Source organism: Coenobita brevimanus, chromosome 80 (genome assembly GCF_032717465.1).
Source record: "Coenobita brevimanus isolate Jiangsu-jjx chromosome 80, ASM3271746v2, whole genome shotgun sequence".
In the NCBI taxonomy this organism is placed as follows: Eukaryota; Metazoa; Arthropoda; class Malacostraca; order Decapoda; family Coenobitidae; genus Coenobita; species Coenobita brevimanus.
In genome coordinates, this window is record NC_137033.1 from 23,078,412 (window position 1) to 23,104,465 (window position 26,054).

The 26,054-nt window shown below is 42.5% G+C and overlaps 1 protein-coding gene across 1 annotated transcript in view; it reads right to left on the bottom strand.

Moving 5' to 3' along the window:
• LOC145409302 (xaa-Pro aminopeptidase 1-like) overlaps positions 1-26,054 on the bottom strand; it is a 617,499-nt gene that overhangs the window by 211,143 nt on the left and 380,302 nt on the right. The window contains exon 11 of the mRNA XM_080279779.1: positions 9,389-9,447. Within this exon, the coding sequence (XP_080135905.1) occupies positions 9,389-9,447 (59 nt within the window). The remainder of the gene's footprint in view (positions 1-9,388; positions 9,448-26,054) is intronic.

Genomic DNA, 26,054 nt, shown 5'->3' on the forward strand with positions numbered 1-26,054 from the left:
CTGGCGCTCTACTAGGCCATTCGAGGCTGGATGATGGGCCACTATATTGCATTTTTTAATTCCGTATCAAAGACAAATTTCTTCCAGAACTGAATTATTGAACTCTGCCTGGTTATCAGTTAAAATTACTTCTGGTGTTGTGAAAGGGCAAATAACTGAATTAATAGAGGCATGTGCTACTGCGTTAGCAGACTTTTCATGCAATGGAACTTAGATAATAAATCTAGAGAAATGATTGACTACCACTAACAGATAAACGAAGCCAGATTCTATACAAGGCAGCTTCAGAAGATCAAGAGAGACAGTTTCCCAAGGTTTTGATGGTACTGGGTACTGCAATATAGGAGCAGGTTGACAGGTTGTCCCCTTGTGATGAGCACATGATAAACATGTATCGCAGTGCGCTTCCACATCCTTTTTCATAGTGGACCAATAATATGACACGTGCTTGCCATAAGCTTCTGTCTTTGCCAGGGTGTGATGCATGAAGGGTGTCGTGGATTAAATGGAGGGCAGCAGGAATTAAGTCTGTTGGAATGACTAGTTGCTTAACTTCGCGATGAGGTACGTTGTTACCTGTCAGTACTGAGTTTTTATAGAGCAATTCACTGTTGAGGAAGAAATCAGATACAGGGACTGGTAACTTTGGCAGAGAAGAATCATCGCCTGACTCTAGGAAATATATGACCTGTGACCATACGGGGTCCTCGCGCTGGAACCTATGTAGTGTGTCATAATTGAACGCCAAGTTTACGTCGCAACCAGTTGAGACTGTGGCAACATGCCTCAAGAGGGAATCGGCTACGACATTGGATTTTCCAGGAACGTATTCAAATGTCGGATTATAGTCAGTCACAGTGACTGCCCAACGTGCAAGTCGACCGATAAGGTTACGTCCCCGAAACAAGTCACATAAGGGAAGATGGTCTGTTTGGATGTGAACAGGATATCCGTAAATGATGTCGCAGAAATGTTTTAGGGACCAGACTATGGCAACGGCTTCCCAGTGAGTTACACTGTAATTCTTTTCCGCGGAGTTTAGCACACGGCTAGCATAGGCAATGACATGTTTCTTTCCTTCGGAGTCATATTGCATGAGAACGGCACTTAGGCCTACTCCAGAAGCATCAGTACAGAGAAGAAATAGTTTAGAATAATCAGGGAATGCCAAAACTGGTGATTGTGCTAGAGCAGTTTTCAGTGTTGTGAATGCGGTTGCCTGTTCATCAGCCCACACAAAAGATGCATCCTCCTTTAGCAATTTTGTTAATGGCACAGCTATCTGGGCGTATCCTTTAATAAACCTTCTATAATACCTACTGAGACCGAGGAAACTGCTACAGCGTCGGTGTTGGTTGGAGTTGGGAAATTCGTCACGGCTCTAACCTTGTCATCTGATGTGTGAATTCCATGAGCGTCAACATGTCCTAGGAACTGGAGTTTCTTACGTAAAAAGTCACACTTTGATAGTTAGATCTTAAGTCCAGCTTGTTTGAGTCTAGTGAACACCTCAGCCAATTTTTCTAAATGTTCCTCCACCGAGTGACTAGCGATTATGACATCATCTAGATAAGCAAAAACTGAGTGACCTATTATGCCGGCGAAAACTGTATGAAATAGTCGCATGAACGCTGAAGGTGCATTTCTCAAACCGAATGGAAGTCTACGGAATTGGTATATAATGTCCGGATGGAGTACTGAAGGCAGTGATAGAGCGAGATGATTCTTCCATCTCGACCTGCCAATATCCACTTAAAAGATCTAGGGAGGAAAAAACACAATTGTTTTTGCCTAAGGATTCCAGCAAATTAGTGGGTACAGGAATTGGAAATCTCCGGGACAGTCAGTGCATTCATGCGTCTGTAATCTATGACTGGTCGTAACTCACCACCTTTCTTTGGAACCAGAAATAGTGGGCTGTTCCAAGGGCTATCAGAGTGTTCAATGACCTCATTATCCAACATGTCCTGAATAAGACGATCGGCTTGTTGACATTGGCTATGTGGTAAACGGTAGGCAGGTATATATACTGGCTGAGCTCCAGGCTGCAATGTAATATTATACTTTACCAAATTTGTCTTGCCCATATTCTCACCAGGTAGGGCTACTACTTCGCGATAGTCTCGCAAGAGATTAATTAATTGATGTTGGTGTTCCGGGAAATCACTTTGTTTCACATGAGATTCAAGATTAGATGGAATATTGGTGGACTGAGCAACTGAGCACACATTGGCAACAGGGTATGGGAAATCCTGGCACACACGTACGGCTGCTGGGTATACCAAGAAATCGCCAATCTGTGTTCCCGTTCGTAAGGTGTATGCGGCGTTTGTTGTGTTGGCAATGTACAAGTAGCATAAACCATCCTCCAGCACCATACACAATGCCGACTCATAAGCTAAACCATTCATACAACACGTCTCAGGTAAAGTTAGTACATCCACTCCTGTTTTTGCACCCACAACACGAACAGAGACTTTGGTAAACTTGTGCGGCAACAAAATTGTGCACTGATTTGTTACTGTACGTCTTATCTCTGCGTGTTGTAAAACATCAGTCACACTATTTGAGGTAGTTAAATGAGACGTGTCTGAGTCGGCGAGTGTGCCACTGTCAGAGGGGTTGATACAATCTATAACTGAATGCTCAGAGGATGTAGTACTAGATGGTAGTGTACTTGGCTATTCAGGTAATGGCGTGTGTATTTGGTTACCCTTGACTGCTGTTGGAATCATGTGAGACTTAATAACTGAGTCGGTTTGGGAAAGTACCGGACGTGGATATTCCATACTAGATATTGGGAAACCACTGACATGTATACAACGAGAAGCAGGGAGGAGAGCAATGGCTTCTTGGGCCATTGTCGAAAAGCCAATGAGAGTGTCCGCTGGATACTTAAGATCATTGGTGACATGAAACTCTACATCAAAAGGTCTTAAGGCTTTATCAAGTCGTACTTCTAGTGTGATCTTTCCTTTGATCTGAAATTCTGAGCCATCCACACTGCATAGGCGAATGTCAGGTGGTTCGAGGAGCCCAACTCTTTTAGTTATTTTCCTGATGTTGTTTAAAGACGTATCTGAGATCAGGTTTACCACAGATCCGGTGTCCATAAAGAAAGAGCTTTGTACCCCTTCATTCCATCCTAGAATGACTAAGCCTGAAGATGCTATAGGTCCTACCTGACGAATGGGGAGTTGATTTTCTGTTGCCTTATTTTCAGACACTGGCGCATCTTCTGCTGTTAGGTTACATTTCTCCAATCCAAGCGCTCGTCTTCCCCCGACTGACGGCTCTTAAGGTAATGACATTCGTCCGTGGAGTGAGTTGTGCTATTCTTATGGTAATTGCAAGTTAGACGTCGGGATCGCGAGGGTGCACGCGGGCGTTCCCGTGAGCGAAAAAGTCTTTCTTTGGGTGCACAGCTAGACTCTCGATGACCTACATTAACGCAGTGCCAGCACACAATTGAGGATTGTTTGCTTCGTCGCAGAGTTGAATTGTCTTGACCACTAGAAGGTGAGTGATAGTGTGAGTGAGGCTGATTACTAGGTTTGGTATTTGTAGCTGGCCGCGAACGCGAGGAATCAGATGAAGTGAAGCTGGTGTGTAGTACTCTCGCAGTACCACCTGCAGAGGGAGAGGGTGAACTGTAAGAATCGACCTGGCAAGTGAAGTCTGTTCCTGACCTTTCAACTATCGCCTTGCTAATATCCATGATTTTGTTTCCGGGGTTAAAGCCAATTTGTAGTGCTATTTGTTTGGGGGATTCCGAATCCCAATTGACAAATCTAAAGTAACCGAACAAGTTAGCAAAATTATATAATATAATCATGATCTCCCCGCTGTGTTGTGTTACCCACTGAGTACCACAGAATAATTGGCGCAACTCTGAACTCGTCGCTCTCATAGTAGCGGCTGCCTCAATTACTTTTGCATGTTGGGGAGGTACCTTCATGTCTTCCTGCATTTGCTTGAGGAGATTAGTTAATCCTATAAGGGATGCAGAATTGGAATGTTGGCAACAATATTGAATAAGCCGTGAAACGCGTCAAACGTCTGGCAATCTTCGAAGTGCCCCGCACAAATAGCGGCTTCTATTAATGATCTGCCATGATGGAGTCGACTGAGAAGATATGAACTTTCAAGGGTTCAGTTACAATCTGGCGATTATGAATGTCGTTTTCGACCTCTCTGGGGAAATTGTAAATCGAAACAGTACTATCCTCTCCTGTAAATTTGGGTCTATTCACATCATCCAAATATATGGATTGTGGAGGTGGAGGGTTCTGAGTTGCCATCGTAGGAAGAGGGTGAGGCCGCGAAGGTGAGGAAGTAGGCACGGTAGTGAACTGAGACGGTGTGTGGGAAGGAACTGTCGTGGCGGTAGTGGTGTGTGTATGTATAGTAGTAGGGAGGGATAAAGACTGTGGAGAAGACTGAGTTTCAGGAGAATCAGTTGGAAAAGATGATAGAGTATCTGGAGTTAATATATCTGGATTTAGGGTATGAGTAACAGGTGTAGTAGAAACAGGTAGGGAACTTACGGTTGGTTTGGTATAAGATCTGCTACTACGAAGATTTACATTATCACTACATACAGCGTTATCTGTGTTACCGTCAGGTTCAATAGGTGAGAGATCTACCCTTTTAAAAAAGGACATTAACAGAGTAGGAAGTAAGGAAATGAAACTAAATGAACAAATGGATGAATAAATGAAAATAAATAAATAAAAATATTTGTAATCTGTGAAGAAATTATTTATATACAATGAATATGAGTGAAAATGAATGCGTTATTAACAGCTGAGTATGAGTGGGAGAAAATGGGATGAAGTAGGAGTGAGTGAACGAATAATTCTGACTAAATGAAAAATGAGGGACCAGAATTCAATGAATGGATAAGAGTAAATGGTGAAAATATTACAATCTATAGAGACAGCTTGGCTTCTCTGTAGAAAGGGATTAATCAATGTGATGGAATGAGGAATTGCATGAAAATGCAGGTAGGAAATGCTTGTAGTAAGATGTGATCCGTGCCAAGGCTGGAGAAAAAGTGAGGCTCTCGTCTCCTCGTGATTGGGTGGAAGTGTCCGTGAAGTCACTGGGTGGTGGCTCTCCACTGGGTGGAACGAGAAGCTGAGAGGAGCAGGACACTGAGACGTAGCTCGGTGTGAGTGGCCACGCTCCCTGGGTTACGTCGGTGTGTGTAGTGGGTGGGGAAAACGATGACGTAACAGCGTCGGGCGGCGGTTGGGGGCTGCTTCCTGGAGTGGGGTCTGGGATGGAGTTTGTGAGGGCTGAAACTAACTCTTACAGCAGGCCGGACAGGAACACAGGCAGGCAAAGGCAGGTTGTAGGTTGATAGGAGCAGGAGCCTTACGTGGCTGTAGTGGTGTGGTGATAGGTGGGGTGTTGATGTGGAGGAAATTCCCAAAATTACATCAGGGTGCTAGAACGATTCCACACCAAGACTGTAAACAGGGCTGGAGGCCGAGGAGGAGATAGACTGTGTGTAGTCGTGGGACGAACAGCAGTGACAGTAGCGTGGGAAGACAGACACAGCTAAACCGGCCCACAAAAGACGTAAACCACTATAATCCCACCGCTGCCACCAAATGTTAATGCTGTCAATGCTCCCCTTTACGCCACTTTCAGGTGAAGGCAAAGTCTTGTAGTAGTTTTCTGACAATATATAAAACATCGTCTTGAATCAATATACAGCAGTACCGGACAGCATCCATGTCCATCCCCAGACCCATACAGACAGCTACTGATCGCTGGCTCTCTCAGGCTAGACTGGCGGTGCGACTACGGAAGTCGTGACTCATTCAAATCCAGTCATAATATAAGTGCGCTTAGACATAACACTGGGTGTTGACGCCCTACTTGGATCCTACTTACAACTACTTACATACTATATTTACATACTATATAATATTTACAAAAGGTTACAAACACCACACATACTCCTCAGACACCTCATCTCTATTACATTCAAACTTTTTCTCTCTGCTACACCCATATTCCATGTTTCAGCCCCATATAATGCAGTCAGTACCACAACACCCTCATACAGCCTTCTCTTTACATCCATTTTAAGTTAACGACATGTAAACACTTTTTTCATTCCTCCCAACACCTTTCCTACTTCATTCATTCTAAACTTCATTTCTGCATCTATTCTTCCATCCACAACAACATGTGACCATAAATACTTAAAACACTCTACCTCCTCTAGCAACTCACCATTCAAAACTACATTCATCCTTCTACCATCTACCAACCTCTTACACTTCATCACTTTACTCTTATTCTAATTTTTTCTCAATTTCCTCTGTTCACATACCTTTCTAAATTCCTCTACCATCTGTCTCAGTCCCCCCTCTGAATCAGCCACCAGTGCACTATCATCCGCAAACAGCAGCTGATTCAGATTCCACTCTCTCTACCATCAGCATTAACCAGACTCAAACCTCCACCTAACACTCTTGCATTCACCTGCTTTACAACACCATCCATATAAATATTAAACAACCAAGGCAACATCACACATCCCTGCCGCAGCCCCACTCTCACGGGAGACAAATCATTCACAGTATTTCCCACTCTTACACACACTGTACTATTTACATAAAAACTTTTCACTCCTTTTAGCAACCTACCATCAAGTACATACAATCTTAAAACAGTCCACAAAGCCTCCCTATCAGTTCTATCATACGCTTTCTCTACATCCATGAACGCCCAAAACACATCCTTACCTTTTGCTAAATATTTTTCACACACCTGTCTCACAGCAAACACCTGATCCACGTATCCCTTCCCTCTCCTAAAGCCACATTGCTCTTCATCAGTCACTCCCTCTGTACCCTCTTTAAATCTCTTAATTAACACTCTGCCATACACCTTACCTACAACATTCAATAGACTTACACCCCTAAAGCTAGTACATTCATACTTATCACCCTTACCTTCATACAACAGAACCACACAAACACTTGCCTAGTCAACTGGAACAATACCTCTCATAGGACACACATTCACCAATCGTACTAACCATTCAACAAGGCACTCCACCACCTTTCAGGCATTCCACAGTACACCCATCCATACCTGCCGCTTTTCCTGCTTTCATTTTCTTTACTGCCTCCTGCACTTCCTCCATCGTGATCAAAGAATCATTCAACTCTCCTAACACATTTATTCCTTGCACCTTTCCATCTGCCACAGTCTCACCCTCCCTTTCCTCCTCTACATTAAACAATCTTTCAAAATACTCCGCCCATCCCTTCCTTACTGCATCCATCTCAGTTAACATCCTTCCATCCTCTGCTTTTACTCGCTCTTCATTTCCAGACTCTCCCTTTCGCATGCTTTTCACCTCCTTCCTAAACATTTTCTTATTCTGTTGAAAATTCTCAGTCAACTGCCTACCCCACCTCTCATCTGCTGCCACTTTAGTATCACACACAGCCATTCTCGCCCTATTCCTCTTTTCCTTATACCTCTCATATGACACCTCATACTTCCTCTGCAGCCACACTTCATATGCACGTCTCTTCTCAGCCACAGCCGTACTTACTTCCCTGCATCACCATTCACTTCCCTCTTTTACACCACCACCCACTCGTCTCACACCATACACCTCTTCCGCATGCCCCACCACAGCACTTTTAACCCGTCACGTCCCGAGGTTTTCCGCACCTCCGACATCCCCCAGTCCCAAGGTATTTTCGAAAAAATTTTTTTTTGGCTAAAACCTTCGCTTTTGGTGAGAAACATCGAAAATTCATAAAGAAATCGCTCACCTGAGGTTTAAAGTACCCAATCCAGGTAGGAGTTCCTCCTTACCTGACTGGGTTTTCTAACATGCTGGCACCAAAGAAAACGAATTCTATGGGAGGGTAACTATTTTACCCGCTCATAAACGGTATTTATTTATTTACTTGGTACGAATGTATATGTAGTATGAGAGTATATTGGTTTTCAAGCAGTAATAAAGGCATTATAAGCATTGTTTCACTCACTAACTAATCATCATACCTGACATTTTTTTGCCACATTACCTGATCATTGTTTCTGGCTGTTTCTTCTTCTAATGCTATGTAAACATTGTCCTCCACATTGTCATCGATTGGGGAATCACTCTGGCCCTGAATATCTTTACTAGCCAGGTCACTGGTAACAGGTCCTTTGCCAAGACAATGGCGTGAGGGGGGGAGGGGGGAGGTTATGCGGTGTAAGGCATTGTCCCTGCTTGGCATCTTGTAGAGGAATAGAGGAAGGTGTCCCGTGCATACATACGAAAAATCACGCGCGAAAATTGAAAATTGTGCAAATTAGGGACCTTGCAATTGCACGACATACTGGTACATCGCCGGGACTGGCAAATGCAAATCGTTGCAATGTACCCATACGTCGACGGGACAGGGCAGGTTAAACAACTGTCATTCCTCCTCCACACTGCCATTTTCCTGATCTTTCACTGCGTTCCACTCACCTTTCAACTTCTCCTGATACTCTATCATTTTCTCTCTTTTATCCACCTCACTCACTTTCAAAACCTCCCTGCCACACCTAACTCTCCCAGCTCTAACCCATCTCTTACCTACTCTTAACCTTCCCTCCACCAGGTAGTGGTCAGACATACCTCCACCCTCCCCACTCAAAACTCTCACATCCAACAATCTTCCTCTTACATTCCTAGACACAACCACATTGTCCATCAACGCTCTGTCAACAACCCTTCCACCCTCCTGTCTCACCCATGTATACTTATAAATATCTTTCTCCACAAACAAGGTATTTTCATTCACCATCTTTCGCTCAACACACATCCCTATCATTCGTTCTCAATTTTCATTTCTTCCAGGCACACCACGCATACCACCTACACCTTCAACTGCTACATTTCCCACTCTAACAATTGTATCTCCCATCATTACCACATTCACATTCGCTCGAAAACCCTGCAGACACTCATCAACATCATTCCAGAAAGACTCCCTCTCTTCTGCATCCCTTTCGCTACCAGGCCCATATGCACTCACTAATACCCACAACTCACGTCAAAATACCCTCTGAATATAAATCAGCTAATTATTATCCAGATCTTATACACAGCTTCAGCTAAAAAAGTGTGTGAATATAACGAAGGTGTTTAATAATTCTAGAATTATTTAGCTTAATCGCATTCATCACTATAACGTTTCTCTTGTCTGGTTTAAAATGTTGGTAGTTTTTTTGTGTGAAGACAGCGGTAGTACATGAATAGTGCAACATAATCCCAGGAAACTGTCTGAATATGAAGGAGTATAAGTCAGTTACTTATTATCGTAAGACTAAACACAACCTCAGCTCAAGAAAGTTTGTGATTATGGTATACCTGAATTCCTCGCTCTTGTTGGCAGCCGAGAGTTCGTCCCAGGTGTTGCCGGCGGTGATCTGTAGGGGATAATGTTGGGATAAGCGTTTTTGCTCTATTCGTCATCATCATTAACGTTTTTCGTTCTTATTCGTTTACCGCTACAATAGGAGGTAGATAGGATGAAAATCATCGTTATCGCTAGTATTCTTTTATCATAATTTGAAGTCTGAAATGATGATTGTCCTCAGTGGATAAATAAAGTTTTAGGCTCTACCTTCCGACTAACAAATGCTGGATCAGCAGCTTGGTTAGGATAACAAAAAGAATTAGTACGGATCCCTATAGCAGTGTGACTAAACCAGTGGTTCTTAGGGAGAGTCCACACGTGTGCTCAAGTACTGGCAACATGTAAGCAACACAGTAACGAACACGCTGCAAACATGTTGGGAGAACCAGCGTCCAGATCATGTTGGCAACATCATGATGAAGCCTCAGTGGCCTCGTATGGACACACATAACACATCGCCTCTGCTGCCAGTGTTCGAAACTGCACTGAAACATGTTTGCATACATTTGTCCAAATACTGCTGCAAACATGTTCCCGAACATGTTGCCAGCTGTGTTGTCAACATAATTATGTTTGAACACACGTGTGGAAGCGCACTTAGACTGGGAGGCACCCCCCCCTCCCCCCATTCCACCAAAGAGGGCGTGAATATTTCAAGGGGTTCCTCCAATATTTTACCAATATGCCGAGAATCTGACCCGGGACTCTCAGGTGTTCGTGTGTGTGTGTGTGTGTGTGTGTGTGTGTGTGTGTGTGTGTGTGTGTGTGTGTGTGTAAAGTGCAGCTTTCTTCCTTCCCTATTTCAAAGGGGGGAGGTGGCATGGAGGCCCAAATGAATATTGGGATTTGCCTGAACAGTGTGTGTGTGTGTGTGTGTGTGTGTGTGTGTGTGTGTGTGTGTGTGTGTGTGTGTGTGTGTGTGTGTGTTACAACGACCCTTTGATAACAATGTACTCTATATCCTGTCACTTCTCTGACCCTAGACAGGCATTATTCCCCACGCGTGTGATGTTGGATTCCTTCCTTCTTTGTTGCTTAGCCATCTCCAATATCTCTGCTTGGTTGAGTCATTTGACTAGAAGACACAGATCCCAAGAAGTCTTATGTCAAAGGATCTACTATATCTTTGTTACTGAAACTTTGAACATTAAACATTAGTTTCCGTTTAAAACCAGTACACAAATACGTTCTCCCGTTTGAGTCGCCCACCACGTCTCCACGATACAAGTCCCTGTCTCTTGCACTCACATTTTTATTTGTATAACGTGAGGTATGTCTAATTAAATATACCCAACAATAATGACAGACACTTATAGAAATTGTCAAGAACGCTACTCTTTTTGTTTTTCATAACAAAACGGAAATTTGGCGAATCAAAACAGGAAAATGAATATGTTTGTTCTATTTCTGGCTGAAGGTTATGACTGTGAGATTTTATTGATGATCATTTTGTGCTATGCTAATGTGATGGCGTTCGTGACCACCAGCACATGATTATCAGAGAAATAACCAATATGCCGGGAATCGAACCCGGGACTCTCAGGTGAGAACCAGGCAGCATACCACTACACCACGACCAGGTAAAAGTTAACTTACGTTGTCACAATCTTGTAACCAACGTCCCTCCGCCCCCCACTGTGGGCCTGAAGAGGATGAGTCAACCCCCTGGCACTCGGGCAAGTAGATGCTTTTTTTTTTCTTTTTTCACAGGAAAAATCATCAGAGAAATTACCAATATGCCGGGAATGATTTTTCCTGTGAAAAAATACAGTTTCTCTCTTCATTCTGACTTGCCGTAAGTGTTTGGGATAGATTAAAAGCATCTACTTTCCCGAGTGCCAGGGGGTTAACTCATCCTCTTCATGCCCACAGTGGGGGGGGAAGGGACGTTGGTTACAAGAATGTGACAACGTGAGTTAACTTTTACCTGGTCGTGTAGTGGTATGCTGCCTGGCTCTCACCTGAGAGTCCCGGGTTCGATTCCCGGCATATTGGTAATTTCTCTGATGATTTTTCCTGTGAAAAAATACAGGTTCTCTCTTCAGCACATGATTATGTTTATTACTATAAAACGAAAATATTAATGACCATATGGTTGATGCTAAAAACCATGTGGTATTGTAAACGTCCATGTGATGTTTATGACCATCAACACGTGATTTTGTTTATTACCATGACACTGAGATGATGTTTATGATTAAGTGGTGTTTATGAACATGCTGTGGTGTTATTTACCATGTGGTGGTTTATGACTATGACAGTGTAGTGATGTTTACAAGCATGTGATTGTTTATGACCATGACCATGTGGTGGTGCTTTTTTTTTTTTTTTTTAAGTACTCGCTGACGGGCCGGCTTCGGCGGCCCCCGCTCAATGTCGTCACTTCCTATCTTCAGAAATGAGTCATAACTCAGGAACCGGTGCCCCGATTGACCTGGAAACTGTTTTATTACTCAAGTTAAAGCATTTTAACGGTACCATGCTCTAACAAATATTTGCTCTACATGCTCCGCGTTTGCTGTGTTACGGTAACACACCAACAAACCAACAAACATACAAAAATCGGATCATTATAATACACATTCGTGGCCGTGCATTACTGCACATAATCATGACCATGTCGTGGCGTGTATGAACATGTAGTTAATTATATATATATATATATATATATATATATATATATATATATATATATATATATATATATATATATATATGGTGTATGTTCGGACCCAGTGCCTGGCTCAGTTTCTCGGGGGCAAGGACCTCTTCACACACCTGGTACAGAGTTCTCACTTTTTCCTTGACATTCTGTACACACAAAAGTCTCCCTCTGATGATAATAAGTGTGAGGGTATCTTTGACCTTCTCTGTGGCTTGGATGAGAGTGGCCTAAGTTATGTACAGGAAGTGTCTCGCAGTGCCACAAAACTCCACGACCACTGCGGTTCTCTGCTGGCCCACCCTCTCCAGCGCCCGTCCCAGCGCACTTTCCATTATACCCTAAGCAATGGAGTTTCATAAGGTGGCTTTGGTTTTGTCTGTTTAGGTGTAGTGTAGAGATTATGAGATTAGGGAGAGAGGAGTAGTGTACTGATGAGAGAGGAAGAGCGGGAGTGTTTTAGGGAGAGAAAGATAGGTGAAGATTGATGATGAGAGAGAAGGAAGAGGAGGAATGTTGAGGATGGAGGTAGATTATGATGATAATGATGATCATGAGAAAGAAGGAAATGGAGAAGTGTTTGAGAGAGAGAGAGAGAGAGAGAGAGAGAGAGAGGTAAGAGGTATGGAATAATGAGGATAATGATGATAGATGATTCCTAGAATAGTCTTAAGTGTGCAGCCATTTTCATCATAGCATATCTTCAGTACAAGCCAAGAATATATGCCGGAAATCATGACATGTACTATTATTATTATTATTATTATTATTATTATTATTTTACAGGGGATTAGGTGGAGGCTGTAGCACGGGCCGAACAGGGTGATACTCCCGAGGGGAATGGGAATGCTGATCATGGGGATAGCTAGAGCTCCTGTTTCACTAGCTATCTAACCATCCCCCTTTGCTGACTTTTTCAGTGTGACAGTAACATGGAGAGTAGACCAGCATACTCTCCCACACATTTCCTTTAACTATCTTATGCACTACACCACATGCTCTTTACATTTCACACAACGTATCCCACTACGTTACAGGGGTTGGCACCAGCAAGGGCATACGGCCAGAAAATTTTGCCCCCACTACCTAGTGGCGGACTTTGAGGGGAGGCGGGGGGTGACGGGGGTTCCGCCAGCATATCCGGGACGAGATGGGGCTCGAACCTGTGCTAGAGGGTACAGGGCATTGCAGTTCCCAGGCTGCCGCTTCCGCCCAACAAAGAGGGGCTCGACTAGTGTCCCAGGAGGATGCCCTATCAGTGGGTGTATAAAGGCGGGACAGTTGCAGTCCCAAGGCGCGCTTGGAGGGTGTCCCTGCAGCTGTCATGGCAGGGTGCCCCGAGACCACTACCACAGCCACCAGTAAGCTAGTGGGCTAGGGGTCACAGATTCATTGCCTGGACCTGGGACTGTGCAGTGAGTGGGGCCTGTGGTATGTCTACCCCCTTTATTATTACCGACTATGAGTAAATACAAGAATAAGCTTCAAAGCATGCCTGAGGACATTAAATCGCCCAGGGGGATGAGAGTGGGTTCATGAAATGTGGGAAGTTTGAGCGGAAGAGCAGGGGAAGTCGCTGGGGCATTTAGTAGGAGGTGGGTGGATGTGGCATCTTTGCAGGAAGTCCGGCACAGGGGTGGATCAGCCAGAAAGACTGTTGGGTAGGACTGCTACTATAAGTTGTTTTGGCAGGGGAGGACAGACGGATATGGGGGTGTGGGTGTGTTGTTTGCGGAGAAATGGGTGGAATATGTTATCAATGTAATGAGAGTAAGCGATAGAGGATACTGGTAGTGAAAATTTTATTCGGTGGAATGATGACTGCAATTATATCGGCATATGCTCCACAGGCAAGCTTGGATGAGGTAGAGAAGGATAGATTTTGGGATGACTTAATACACGTAGTAGGTGTTATGGGGGATGATGAGATAGTGGTTTTGGGAGAGGACTTAAATGGTCATGTAGGTGAAACAGCTCAAGGTTATGAAGGAGTACATGGGGTATGTGCGTTTGGTATAAGAAATGTGGAAGGGGAAAGGATACTCGAGTTTGGGGAGGCAATGAACATGATTGTGTGCAACACACATTTTAGGAAAAGAGAGAGTAGATTAATTACGTATGAGTCTGGGGGAAATAGCAATCAAATAGATTATTTTCTGGCCAGGAGGGCTGATAGAAGGTTAGTGAGGGATGTTAAAGTTATAGGAAACTAGGAGTGTGCAGCAACATAAACCATTGATTTGTGATATAGTGATTAAAGAACCAGTGATGAAAAAGAGGACTTATGTACCTAGGAGGAAAATATGGAAGCTGGAAAACCAAGCAGTAAGGGATGCCTACTATGGTAAGATGAGGAGAGTGGTGGCTGAACAGGGAGTTGTAGACAGAGGCGTTAATGAACAGTATAGAGCCCTCAAGAACAACCTCTTGTGAGTACTGATGTAATATGCAGTTGGACAAGAGGCCCACCAAGACATAAAGTAACTTGGTGGGGGGATGAGGGTGTAGAAGCTGCAGTTAAGGAGAAAAGAAGGCTTTTCCGGGAATGGAAGAAGGGTGGTAACAAGGAGGACTACTTGGCTGCCAAGCGTAGGGCTAGAAGAGAGGTATACAGGGCGAAGTCTGAGTCACAGAGACTTTTACTTGATAACCTAAATCATGGAGAAAGGAAAACTATGATATTTAAGGTGGCAAATCAGATGAAGAGGGATAATCGGGATATTATAGGTGAGCAGTGTGTGAAGAATGATAAAGAAAGGGTAGTGGTGAATAGTGGGGATATTACAGATGCATGGAGAGAGCATTATAGCCAGTTATTGAATGAGAAGTTTGACTGGGACAGGGATGATTTGGAGCCAGCAGATCCAGTGCTTGGCCCTTGGCCATTGATTGATGCTGCTACTGTGTGTGAGGCAATAGGCAGGATGCAGGTGAGGAAAGCAGCAGGTGTGTCTGGATTGACTGCCGAAATGTTGAAGGCCTCAGGCGATATAGGTGTGAGGTTAGTCACTGACCTGATAAATATGATTATATGAGTGTGTTGTCTTAGATGCTTGATTGAAGAGTGTAATTGTAAATGTGTACAAAGGGAAGGGTGAGCCCAGGAAAGAGGAAATTATAGAGGTATAAAGCTTTTAGATCAGATAATGAAGGTAATGGAGAGAGTTCTAGAAGGTATGATTAGAGAAAGAGTGAATATTGATGAGATGCAATTTGGGTTTATGCCAGGCAGGGGGACAATTGATGCCATATTCATTGTTCGACAGCTTCAAGAAAAATATATTGGGAAGAAAAGGGATCTGTATTTTGTTTTTGTTGATTTGGAAAAGGCCTTTGACAGAGTACCTAGAGAGGCAATGAAGTGGGCAGTGAGAAAGCTCACACCCAGGTAAGAGTGAATGGAGCTTTGAGTGATGATTTTTCCATGAATGATGGTGTGCATCAGAGGTCAGTTCTGAGTCCCATGTTGTTTATCATGGAACTTGAAGCCCTCTCACGTGACTTCAAAAACGGACTCCCATGGGATATGTTGTATGCTGATGATTTTGTGTTGACTGCAGAGAACGAAAGGGAGGCAGAGGAAAGATATAGGAAGTGGAGAGATGGTATGGGACACAAGGGCTTAAGGATAAATGCAGACAAAACAAAAGTGATGATATCTAGGTTTGGTGGCGGTACAGTCAAAGAAGTGGGAGGGTGGCCATGTGCAGTTCGCCACTACGGCGTGGGAAGTAATTTCATCTTGTGCAGTGTTCGTGATAAATTGGTGCACAGGATATGTAGTGGTATTAGAGGTACCCTGCGAGACAATGCTGATTTTATGTGTGTGGCATGGGGAAAGCAGGTGGAGACTGTTAGGGATGAAAGGATTGAACTTGCTGGTGAGTCTCTTGAATGTGTGGAAGAGTATTGTTATTTGAGAGACATGTTATGTGCCGGAGGTGGGGCTGAAGCTAGCTCTGTGGCTACAGTGAGAAATGGTTGGAAGAAGTTCATGGAGCTGTTGCCTCTCCTGATATTGAGAAGACTCTCCCTACGCGCTAAAGGGTCTTTGTATGCAGCATGTGTTAGGAGTGTGATGTTGTATGGTAGTGAGACCTGGGCAGTAAAGGAAGAAGATATTCGCAGGCTCAAACATAAGGAAGTGACATGATTAGGTGGACGTGCAGTGTGCCCCTGCATGCAAGGCCTGGGGGGGCTGGGCTTACGATGGAAGAGGTGAGAGGTAGGATGGGACTGGAGTATATTGGTGTTGTGTTGAGGAGAGGTAGATGGAGATGGTTTGGGCATGTGGAGAGGATGGAGGACGATAACTGAGTGCAGAAGGTGAGAAGTGTTAATCTTGGGGGTGGGGTTGCGAGGGGTAGACCGAAAAAGACCTGGGACGATGTCATTAAGTGTGATATCAGGGTTAAGGGACTAAACAGGGAGGCTGCCATAGATCGTGCAGCATGGAGAGCCGCCATTAGGTGATCAAGGCCGACGCATGCAAGCATGTTGGACCCTACAAAAACGAAAACAAAAACGAAAACGATATATATATATATATATATATATACTACATACGTATATACAGTATATCTCATCTCATCTCATCAGCTGTTTGTGTGTCCACTGCAGGACTGGCCTATCCCTACCGAAGTGTGGACGATACAACCAATGTATCTCTACCAAGTGGCTTAGGCTGTCTGGTAGAGATTGTATGTAGGGTGAGAAGTGCTTGTAAGTGTAATTGTAGTGTTGTAGTGGCTTTGGATGTGTGTAGTCTGTGAACCAAGTGTAATTGGCCCGCGCAAGGCGACTGGGTGCAAGCATACTTTATAGTATGCGACACTGGTTCAACCACAGCACCCCTGATATCCACCAAGCAGTACATGGGCAGGAGAACGCTCCCAAAGTTTATTACCCTGGCAGGACGCGAACCCTCGTTCTTCAGCGTATGAAAACGCACACTTTACCACTGTACCACAGAGGCTCCATATATATATAGATATATATATATATATATATATATATATATATATATATATATATATATATACAGTATATATATATATATATATATATATATATATATATATATATATATATATATATATATATATATATATATATATATATATATACAGGGTGGTGCAAAAGTAGGTTGACATTATTATGTTTTATTATGTTTGTAAAAGTCTCATGTTATGTAAAACTCTTATGTGTCGAAGTATGGCTGACAAACTCCAGGAATGTGTCAATGGTGAGGGCGGACGCTTTGAACACTTACGAGACTAAAAGTGTACCTTTTCTTTTGGAATATATATATATATATATATATATATATATATATATATATATATATATATATATATATATATATATATATATATATATATACAATAATCCCTCATTTATCCAGACATAATAGAGCAAAAGGAATGTCCAATTAGTGGCAACTTCCGGATAATGAACACTATTTCCCTGCCATTCCTATACCCACCTCCAACCTATATCTAACCTGTTTGTACAGTACCTATGCTTAATTTGGCAGTGTTTTCCAGTCATTCAGGCATATTTAGACATCAAAACACATATAGGAATATCCAGAGTAATGGTAAACACCAAGAAAACCATGCAGACGAACCACTGAAAACCCCCAAAAAACACCCTATCTATACACTACTGTATGTACAGTACCCCTCCTTATTTTGGTAGTTTTTTCAGGTTATTCTGCCATATTTTGATATCAAAACATACATTGGATTATCCAAAATAATTTTCAACACCAAGAAAACCATGCAAAAAAAAAAAAAAAAGAAAACCAAAGAACACCTTACCTAAACACTACTGTATGTACAGTACCCCTCCTTATTTTGGCAGTGCTTTCAGTCATATTGCCATATTTTGACATCAATACATACATAGGATTATCCAAAATAATTTTCGACACAAATAAACCATACAAAAAAAAAGAAAAACAAAGAACACCCTACCAAAACACTTCTGTATTTACAGTACCCCTCCTTATTTTGGCACTGTTTTCCAGCAATTCTGCCATATTTTGACATCAAAACATACATTGGATTATCCGACATAGTTTTCAACACCAAGAAAACCATACAAAAAACAACACTGAGAACCAAAAAACACCCTACCCAAACACTACTGGATTTACAGTATCCCTCCTATTTTTGGCACTGTTTTCTGGTCATTCTGCCATATTGTGACATCAAAACATACATAGGATTATCCTAAATAAATTTTAGCACCAAGGAAACTATGAAAGAAGCCTAAAGTTACCTGCTAAAAAACATTTGGTTGGGGGTACTTACCACCCAGTGCACCGCCGACAAGCTTCTTAGCCGGCACACCTCCAGCAGGTGTAGAGTTGTCCCTTGTGGTCCAGTGGCAAACAGTAGCACCTAACAAAGGTCGATAAACTCCTCATCATCATCATCCTCAACCTGCTGGAGGTGGGCAATGACCGGCAATGTGCGGTGCGGTGATGGTGGCTTACCTACCTCAGAAGACTTCGGAGACAGCCGCAAACTTACGTCCAATGGAGAATCAATGGCTGCCGATGTGCTCGGTTGCGGGTCTGATGGTGAGGGCGAGAAACGAGCTGGTGGTGGTGTTGAGAATGGCCTGGCACTTGTGGGGCTCGCAGGCTTGAAGAAAGAATGTATCCTGGTCTGACAATAGGACTGACGATTCTGCGGAGGATGACAGCATCCTGACTACCCACAGCTCAATCACCAGGTGGAGCGGCACCAACTCCCTGTCACAGTGTGGGTGCTTGTCATACTCTAGCACCCCCTCCAGGTAACCACAGAGGACACTGAGATGAGAGACTGAAAGAGTTGTGGAGGGCTGCAAGTCAGGGTCCTCATCCTCGTCCTCGTTGATCCCGCTGACCTCTTCCGTGCCTGCAGAGGCAGCAGTGGCGATCTCATCAGACATGGTCTGATGACCAGGATTGCTGCCGTCGTTGTCCAGCCCATCCCTCACGTCATCGATGTCCACTTGCTCTCCTGCTGTTTGAAGGCGACTGTGGAAATCATCCACGTCAGACCCCTCAAAGTCGTGCTTGGCTTCAATTCCCTGCAGGAGACGAGATGCTTTTGAGGGTTTTGAGGGAGACTTCCTTCCATGTGTTCACCCAATTGAACACTGCAAACTTCAGGTCGTAACGCCGAAGATTCTGCAAGGTCTACACCCCATGTGTCCTTGACCGCAACCTCATCCTCCAGCACCACCACCACCACCTCTTTCAAGAACCTACGTCAGTACAGTCTTTCTGCAGCCACAATAACACCTGGTCCACTGGTTAAATCAGAGCAGTCATATAAAGTGGCAGAAACATGCACCTAATTCGCCCATCAAAAACAACCAAATCTTTCTCAGACGGATGCATGGGGGCATCGTCCAGGAGCAGAAGTGCCTTCACCTGGTCGCGAGCACTACCAAGGACCCCCTTTTGATAACGGATAACCTCCTTGACAAAATGTCTGTGGAACCAATCTCTGAAGACCTTATTCACAGAATGGTTCCACACAACAAGCAGGCTATCCATCAACCCACGGAGACAACGTGGTTGTTATTCACACCCAACAACAATGGGTTTGAGGCAGTGTGTCCTGTTAGCATTGGAACAGTACAAGACAGAGATACATTGTTTGTACAACTTCCTATCAGGCACAGTCTTCTCCCTTTCCTCAGCTAGGGTGTTGGTGGGCACGGCATGGTAGAACAGATCAGTTTCCTCAGTGTTATAGACTTGACCAAGGACAAGGCCCTCGCCCTTGATCAGGTGCTGCACTTTTTGGTGAAATGGTTCTACTTCCTCTGCTGCCACGTCCAAGGCCTCGCCACGTGCCTTACAGCCAGTAAGTCCATGGAGAAGCTTGAAGCAAAAGAGCCATGCCTCAGATACCTTAAAGTCCTGCACATTCCACAGGCATGCAAACTTCTCAGCAGCAACCTTCATCTAGGTTCCATTCACTAGCACACCAGCACCACGTTGCTGATGAAACCACATCAATGTCGACCGGTCAATAATGCCGTGCCGGGCCTGGGCCATGATCTTCCTGTTACCCCAGCGTATGCTTTCAGCAAAGTCCTGTCGATACTGTGTAATCTTGTTGTGTGACTTCTTCACATCAAACAGTGTTGAACGGGCTGGATCATACACGCAAAGAATGCGTCCTGTGGTCCAGCCTGTGTCAGCCTTGCCCAGTGTCTCATGTTTCTTCACCAGAGTCAGAACCTTCCTCTTCCGTTTATCAGATGGTGGTGGGGCCATCACCACACACATGAGATCACAGTATAGGATGGCCACAACCTGAAAAGGGTAGGGAACCACCATAAAAGCAACTGAATTCACGGCCATCATTGCAAGCACTACCACTCACTGGGCAGACAAGGGCGGGAACTGAGATGCGGGCTTGTGTTCATTGGCAAGCAGTACAGCATTGCCATATCATACCCAGTGGTTGCTTTCGAGCACAGAGGAAGCAAAATGCAGCAAACTGACACCTGCATATAAGGGTCACTTCCATTTGCCCTAACAAGAGATAGTATGTGACAGTAACTGCAGATGACCAGTATATCACAGCCTCAGGTAGTGTATGACTAATATTGCCTGCCAGGCGACTCTGACAATTTGGTAGGGAAGCAGACAGACACATGCGGTGGGAGGTTTCGCAATAATCCCAGAGACTGAGGGACTTCCGCCATTCAGTGAAGAGGTGGATGGGCAGTTTTACTGTACATTTACTTGTGGCTTGTGGTCTGTGTTACATGCGTGGTGGCCACCAGTACCCCTCAGCCAGGAACAAAGCTAGCCTCATCCTGTCAAAAATAAACATAGGATATGCTCAATGTGTTTCCCAGACAAAATTACATAGGTTATCCTTACCTAACCTAACCAAACCCAAGCTGTCCCATTAGGGCTGCTTGGCTAAGGTGGCTGACTGTGGTACTGAAACGAATACCCATACTGAATGGAAGTGTATTGTACAGTACATATACACATACAGTACTGTACTGTGTACAGTACTATCATATGCACAAGTGCTCGTGGGCCCTTCGAGGCCCTCGCACTTGATAGTTCATTTATGTGCTGTTTTAGTCTAATGTTGTCACTTGGATTTTTTGCAGCTAGCCAATTGATCATGTTATTTGCAGCTTCGGGAATGGAACCCAAGTTGTCCGAACGCAAGTCCGAAGTACACACACAGACACACACTGACTGCCGCATTTTATTTTAGTTATACCTCTGGGCAAAAAATTCTATGGAGATCCTGTGCCAGGCATCGGAAGCAGCGTTTTTTTTGTCAAAATGTGATCGCTCATTAAATACTGTATAGTAAAAGTTTTTCAATCGTGATGGGACCAAGTTTTTTCAGATCATCGAATTTTTTGCAATTTTTGTGCCAATTTTGGTGCGATTTGAATGTGTAGTTTTGGCTGCCCAAAATACACACACACACACACACACACACACACACAAATTACTGAACTGATATTATAATCGCTTGCCATCTGGTAGACGTGAATCTCTCTCTCTCTCTCAGGTTGCTCTCTCTCTGATGGGTGTGTGCGTGTGTGTGTGTGTCTTACCTAATTGTTCTTCCCTAATTGTATCTTTACAGGAATGAGTCAAGCTCGTACTGTCCCGTGTCTTAAACCATATTTATCGTACATATCCTTAAAATTGTGAATTGTTTTGGCACACACTATTTCATTCGGTATTGCATTCCACTGATCAATTGCTCTACTTGGGAAACTAAATTTCCTTACGTCTTTATCACCTCTCTTCTTATGCAGTTTTTTGCGGTGTCCTCTTGCTGATGCTTCCCCATAGGTTAAGTAATCATTTATGTCTATTTTCTACTTCCCTGATATGCATTTATATAGCATAATCATGTCACCTCTTTTCCTTCTCTCCTGTAGTGTTGGTAGATTCAGTTTATTTAGTCTTTCTTCGTAGCTTAGATCCCTTAAGCTTGGTATCCATCTTGTAGCGGCCCTTTGAACTTTTTCAATCTTGTCTATGTGTTTTTTGAGATGAGGACTCCAGACTACTGATGCATACTCCAGGGTTGGTCTGACGAATGATGTTATTATCTTTCTTAGCATGTCTTCATTTATGCATGTGAATGCTATTCTCATATTTGCAAGCAGTGTATACATGTTCCGTACCTTCTCACTGATGTGGTCTGCCGGAGATAGTCTACTATTGATAATCACACCTAGGTCCTTCTCTCTTTCTGATGTGTGTAGGGTTTTATTTCCTAAAGTATAATCCCAATAAGGTCTTTTTCCACTTTTACCAAACTTGATAACATGACACTTGTCCACATTGAATTCCATTTGCCATGTATTAATCCATTCATGAAGTTTATTTAATTCTTCTCGTAGCTCTTTACAAGAGTCTATGTTAGTAATTCTCCTTTGTATTTTCGCATCATCTGCAAACATATTTAAATAGCTTTCATTTCTAGTGTTATTGTCTATATCATTTATATACACTAAAAACATGATTGGCGCCAGCACTGAGCCTGTGGTACTCCACTAGTCACTTCTTTCCATGATGAGTAATTTCCCCTTAGTACTGTTCTCATTTCTCTTCTTATGAGAAAACCTTGCATCCAACAATACAGTTTGCCTCGAAATCCTCCATGATGGTACAGTTTCCATAAAAGTCTTTGGTGTGGTACTGTGTCAAACGCTTTCTTGAAATCTAAATAGATACTGTCCACCCATCCTTCTCTTTCCTGTAATGTGTCTGTTACTCTGTCATAGTAGCTCAATAGATTAGTAACACATGATTATCCTTTTCTTAAACCAAACTGTCTTTCTGTTATCATATTCTGTTCTTCTAGATGATTTACCCAAGCTTTTCTTATAAGCTTTTCTAATACCTTGCTTACAACACTGGTTAGTGATACTGGTCGATAATTGAGTGGATTTTCTCTATTCCCTTTCTTGAATAAGGGAACAATGTTTGCTTACTTCCAAATATCAAGTAGTTTACCTTGACTCAAGGATTTCTTGAAAGTTAAAAATAATGGTTTACTTAACTCCTTTGCATATTCACGTAGTACCCAACATGAAATTTCATCAGGACCATTTGCTTTTCCTTTGTCTAATTTACTTAGCTCCTCCTGTATTACTTTTTCTGATGTTTGTATATCTGGTAGTATGTGTGGGCATGCATGTTCCACATAATCGCTCTCAAAATTTTTTTCCTCTGTAAAAACTGATTGGAATTTCTTGTTTAGTGCTTCACAAATATCCTTCTCTTGTGTTTAGGTGATTCCCTCTTCCGTAATGGATTGTATTTTATCTTTTACTTCAGTTTTGCTTCTGATGTAGCTGTAAAATAGCTTCGGTTGATCACTACCGGTACTTTTATTTATGATATCCTCCTCAAACTGTTTTTGGGCTTTCCTCCTTATTCTTGTCTAATCGTTTCTTGCCTGTTTGTAATTATTACATGCCCTTTCACTGTTGTGTCTTCTGTATCTATTCCACAACAAATCTCTTTTTTCTTTTGATTTTTTACATTCTGTATTGAACAATTTCTTTCTTTTCTTTTCTGCTTCTTTGTGCTTTGGGATGTACTTCTGGACTCCTATTTCATAAAGTTCACAGAATTTTTTATATATAGCATTTAAATCTTGTCCTCTAAGCTCTTTTCCCCAATCAATTTCTAAGTACTTCTTTAGGTCATGATAGTTTCCCTTTTTATAGTTTAGGCTCTTTTTGTAACTTTCATTGCTGTTAACTATGTCATATGCTATCCTGAAGTTGCAATTTAGTACTGCATGGTCGCTTTTGCCGAATGGAGGGTGGTATATTAAATTTTCAATATTGTTTTCTTGCCTAGTAAATATGAGATCTAGCATTGAGGGTACATCGAGTCCTCTTTTTCTGGTGCTTTCCCTTACATGTTGCGTTAGGAAAAACTCTTGCACGAGATCCAGGAGCTTTTGGTCCCAACAGCTTTCTTGGCTTATTATATCTAGAGTATTCCAATTTATATTTGTATTAAAATCTCCAGCTAGTATAATTCTTTCCGATTTCTCTTCCATTTTATGTAGTAATGATCTTAAACTCTGAACTGTATTCTCTGCCAGGTCCTCATACTCGTCTCTTTCCCATGTGTTTGACTTGGGTGGCATGTACAAATTGGCTACAATTACTTTCCCTTCAGTTGTATTGATCTCTACTGCAATCAGTTCTACTTGTGAGGGTATATCTAGTTCTATTTCTTTGACTTTTAGATTTTTCTTAGTTAATATTATAATTCCTCCTCCTTTTTTTAAGTTCCTATCTCTTCTCCATATATTATATTCCTCTAAGTTTAGGATGTCATTTGATAGCCTTGGTGTTAATTTTGTTTCAGTTAGGCATATTATATGTGGTTCATTTTCTTTGACATAATCATTCATCTCTAATAATTTAGACACCATTCCATCCACATTTGAGTACATCAACTTAATCATCTTGTTTGTATACTTGTTATGACTTGGTCCTACTACCTTCCTCCTTTTTATTCCCTCCTGTTTATGTACCACTTTCGTACCTGCTATCCTATTACTTTGTAAAAAAAAAAAAATGTATTCTTCTCCTCCTCTGATCTTCCCTCATTTTTTGTATTTGCTTCCTCCCTCTTCTCTTTCAGTAATTCCAGTTCCTCTTGTGTTAGGCATCTTTTTATCCATACATTTTTGAACTCCTCTTTTTCCATAAGATTCTTTGCATTTTTTAGTATCTCCTCCATGGTGTTTACACTCTGGAAGGTTTCCTTTAAGGGTCTTAACTTGCTTCTCTAGTATTTCCCTAACCTTTTGTGTTCCTCTATGTCTTTACTACAGATATCCTCTGATACTTCTTTCAATATGCTCATTACATTTGCCATCTCCTTTTTGTCTTTTGAGATCTTGTTTTTTACTTCTTCCTCTTCATTACCAGTGATTACTTTAGATTTGTTAAAATCTACTGAATCTCTGACTAACTTAGGATTGTTTTGGATTATTCTTTTCACTTCCTTTTTAGTGCTTTTTTCTTCCACCCTTGTTTCTAAGTCTTTCTTTACTTTCACCATTTCAGCATAAGTGGTTTCCACATCATTTTTGTAGCTTTGCACCGCTTCATTCACCTGTGTTATCTTCTCTTCAGTATCACTGCTCTGGTCTATCAGAATGCTTACTTGCCTAATTGTCTCTGTATCATTTTTGAACTCTTCCATAATACTCTCGTGATTGTCTACTATACTTGCCATTTCACTAATTTTTCTCCTAAGTGAACCCAGTTCTACTGTCAGCTCACCTATGGTTACGTCTTTCTTGTTGACTTCCTTTCCTAATTTTTCTATTTCTTCCTTTTCCAAGTGCATCTGTTTCTTAATTTCATCAATCTCATTTTGAAAAGCCGTGTCAAGCCTGTGTACTCGTTCAACCAGTTTATTGTGAGTCTCCATTTCAACCAGTTCTTGTTAGAAATCATAGTCCTCCTTTCTACCTTTATCCCTTTTCTTTTCCAAATTTGCTTTACTAAAGTATGTGGTCATGTTGCAGTACTAAAAGCACATATGGTACTTACATTCCCTGAGTCAGTTGTAGACAAAACAAACGATCAGCTGATTGTGCGCATTCTTACCCTAATTTGGTTTCTTTTCTGTTTGAATAAGTCTTGCTCTAAAACTTTTTTTTTTTAATTAGAACACCATTTAGTCTAACCTGGTACAGAGCTTGACTCATACAAAGATTCTAATTTAGGTAATGCCACTGGCCAAGTTGGCCGTTTATGGAACGATGGCAGTGAGCGTCTGGTCTCCTTGGTGCCTTGTGTGCATGTGTGTGTGTGTGTGTGTGTGTGTGTCTTCCAGTGGTCGCATGACTTTTGACGTTCGGTAGAGAGGCAGACGGCCACTGTCACTGAACATGTACTCATGGCTTGCG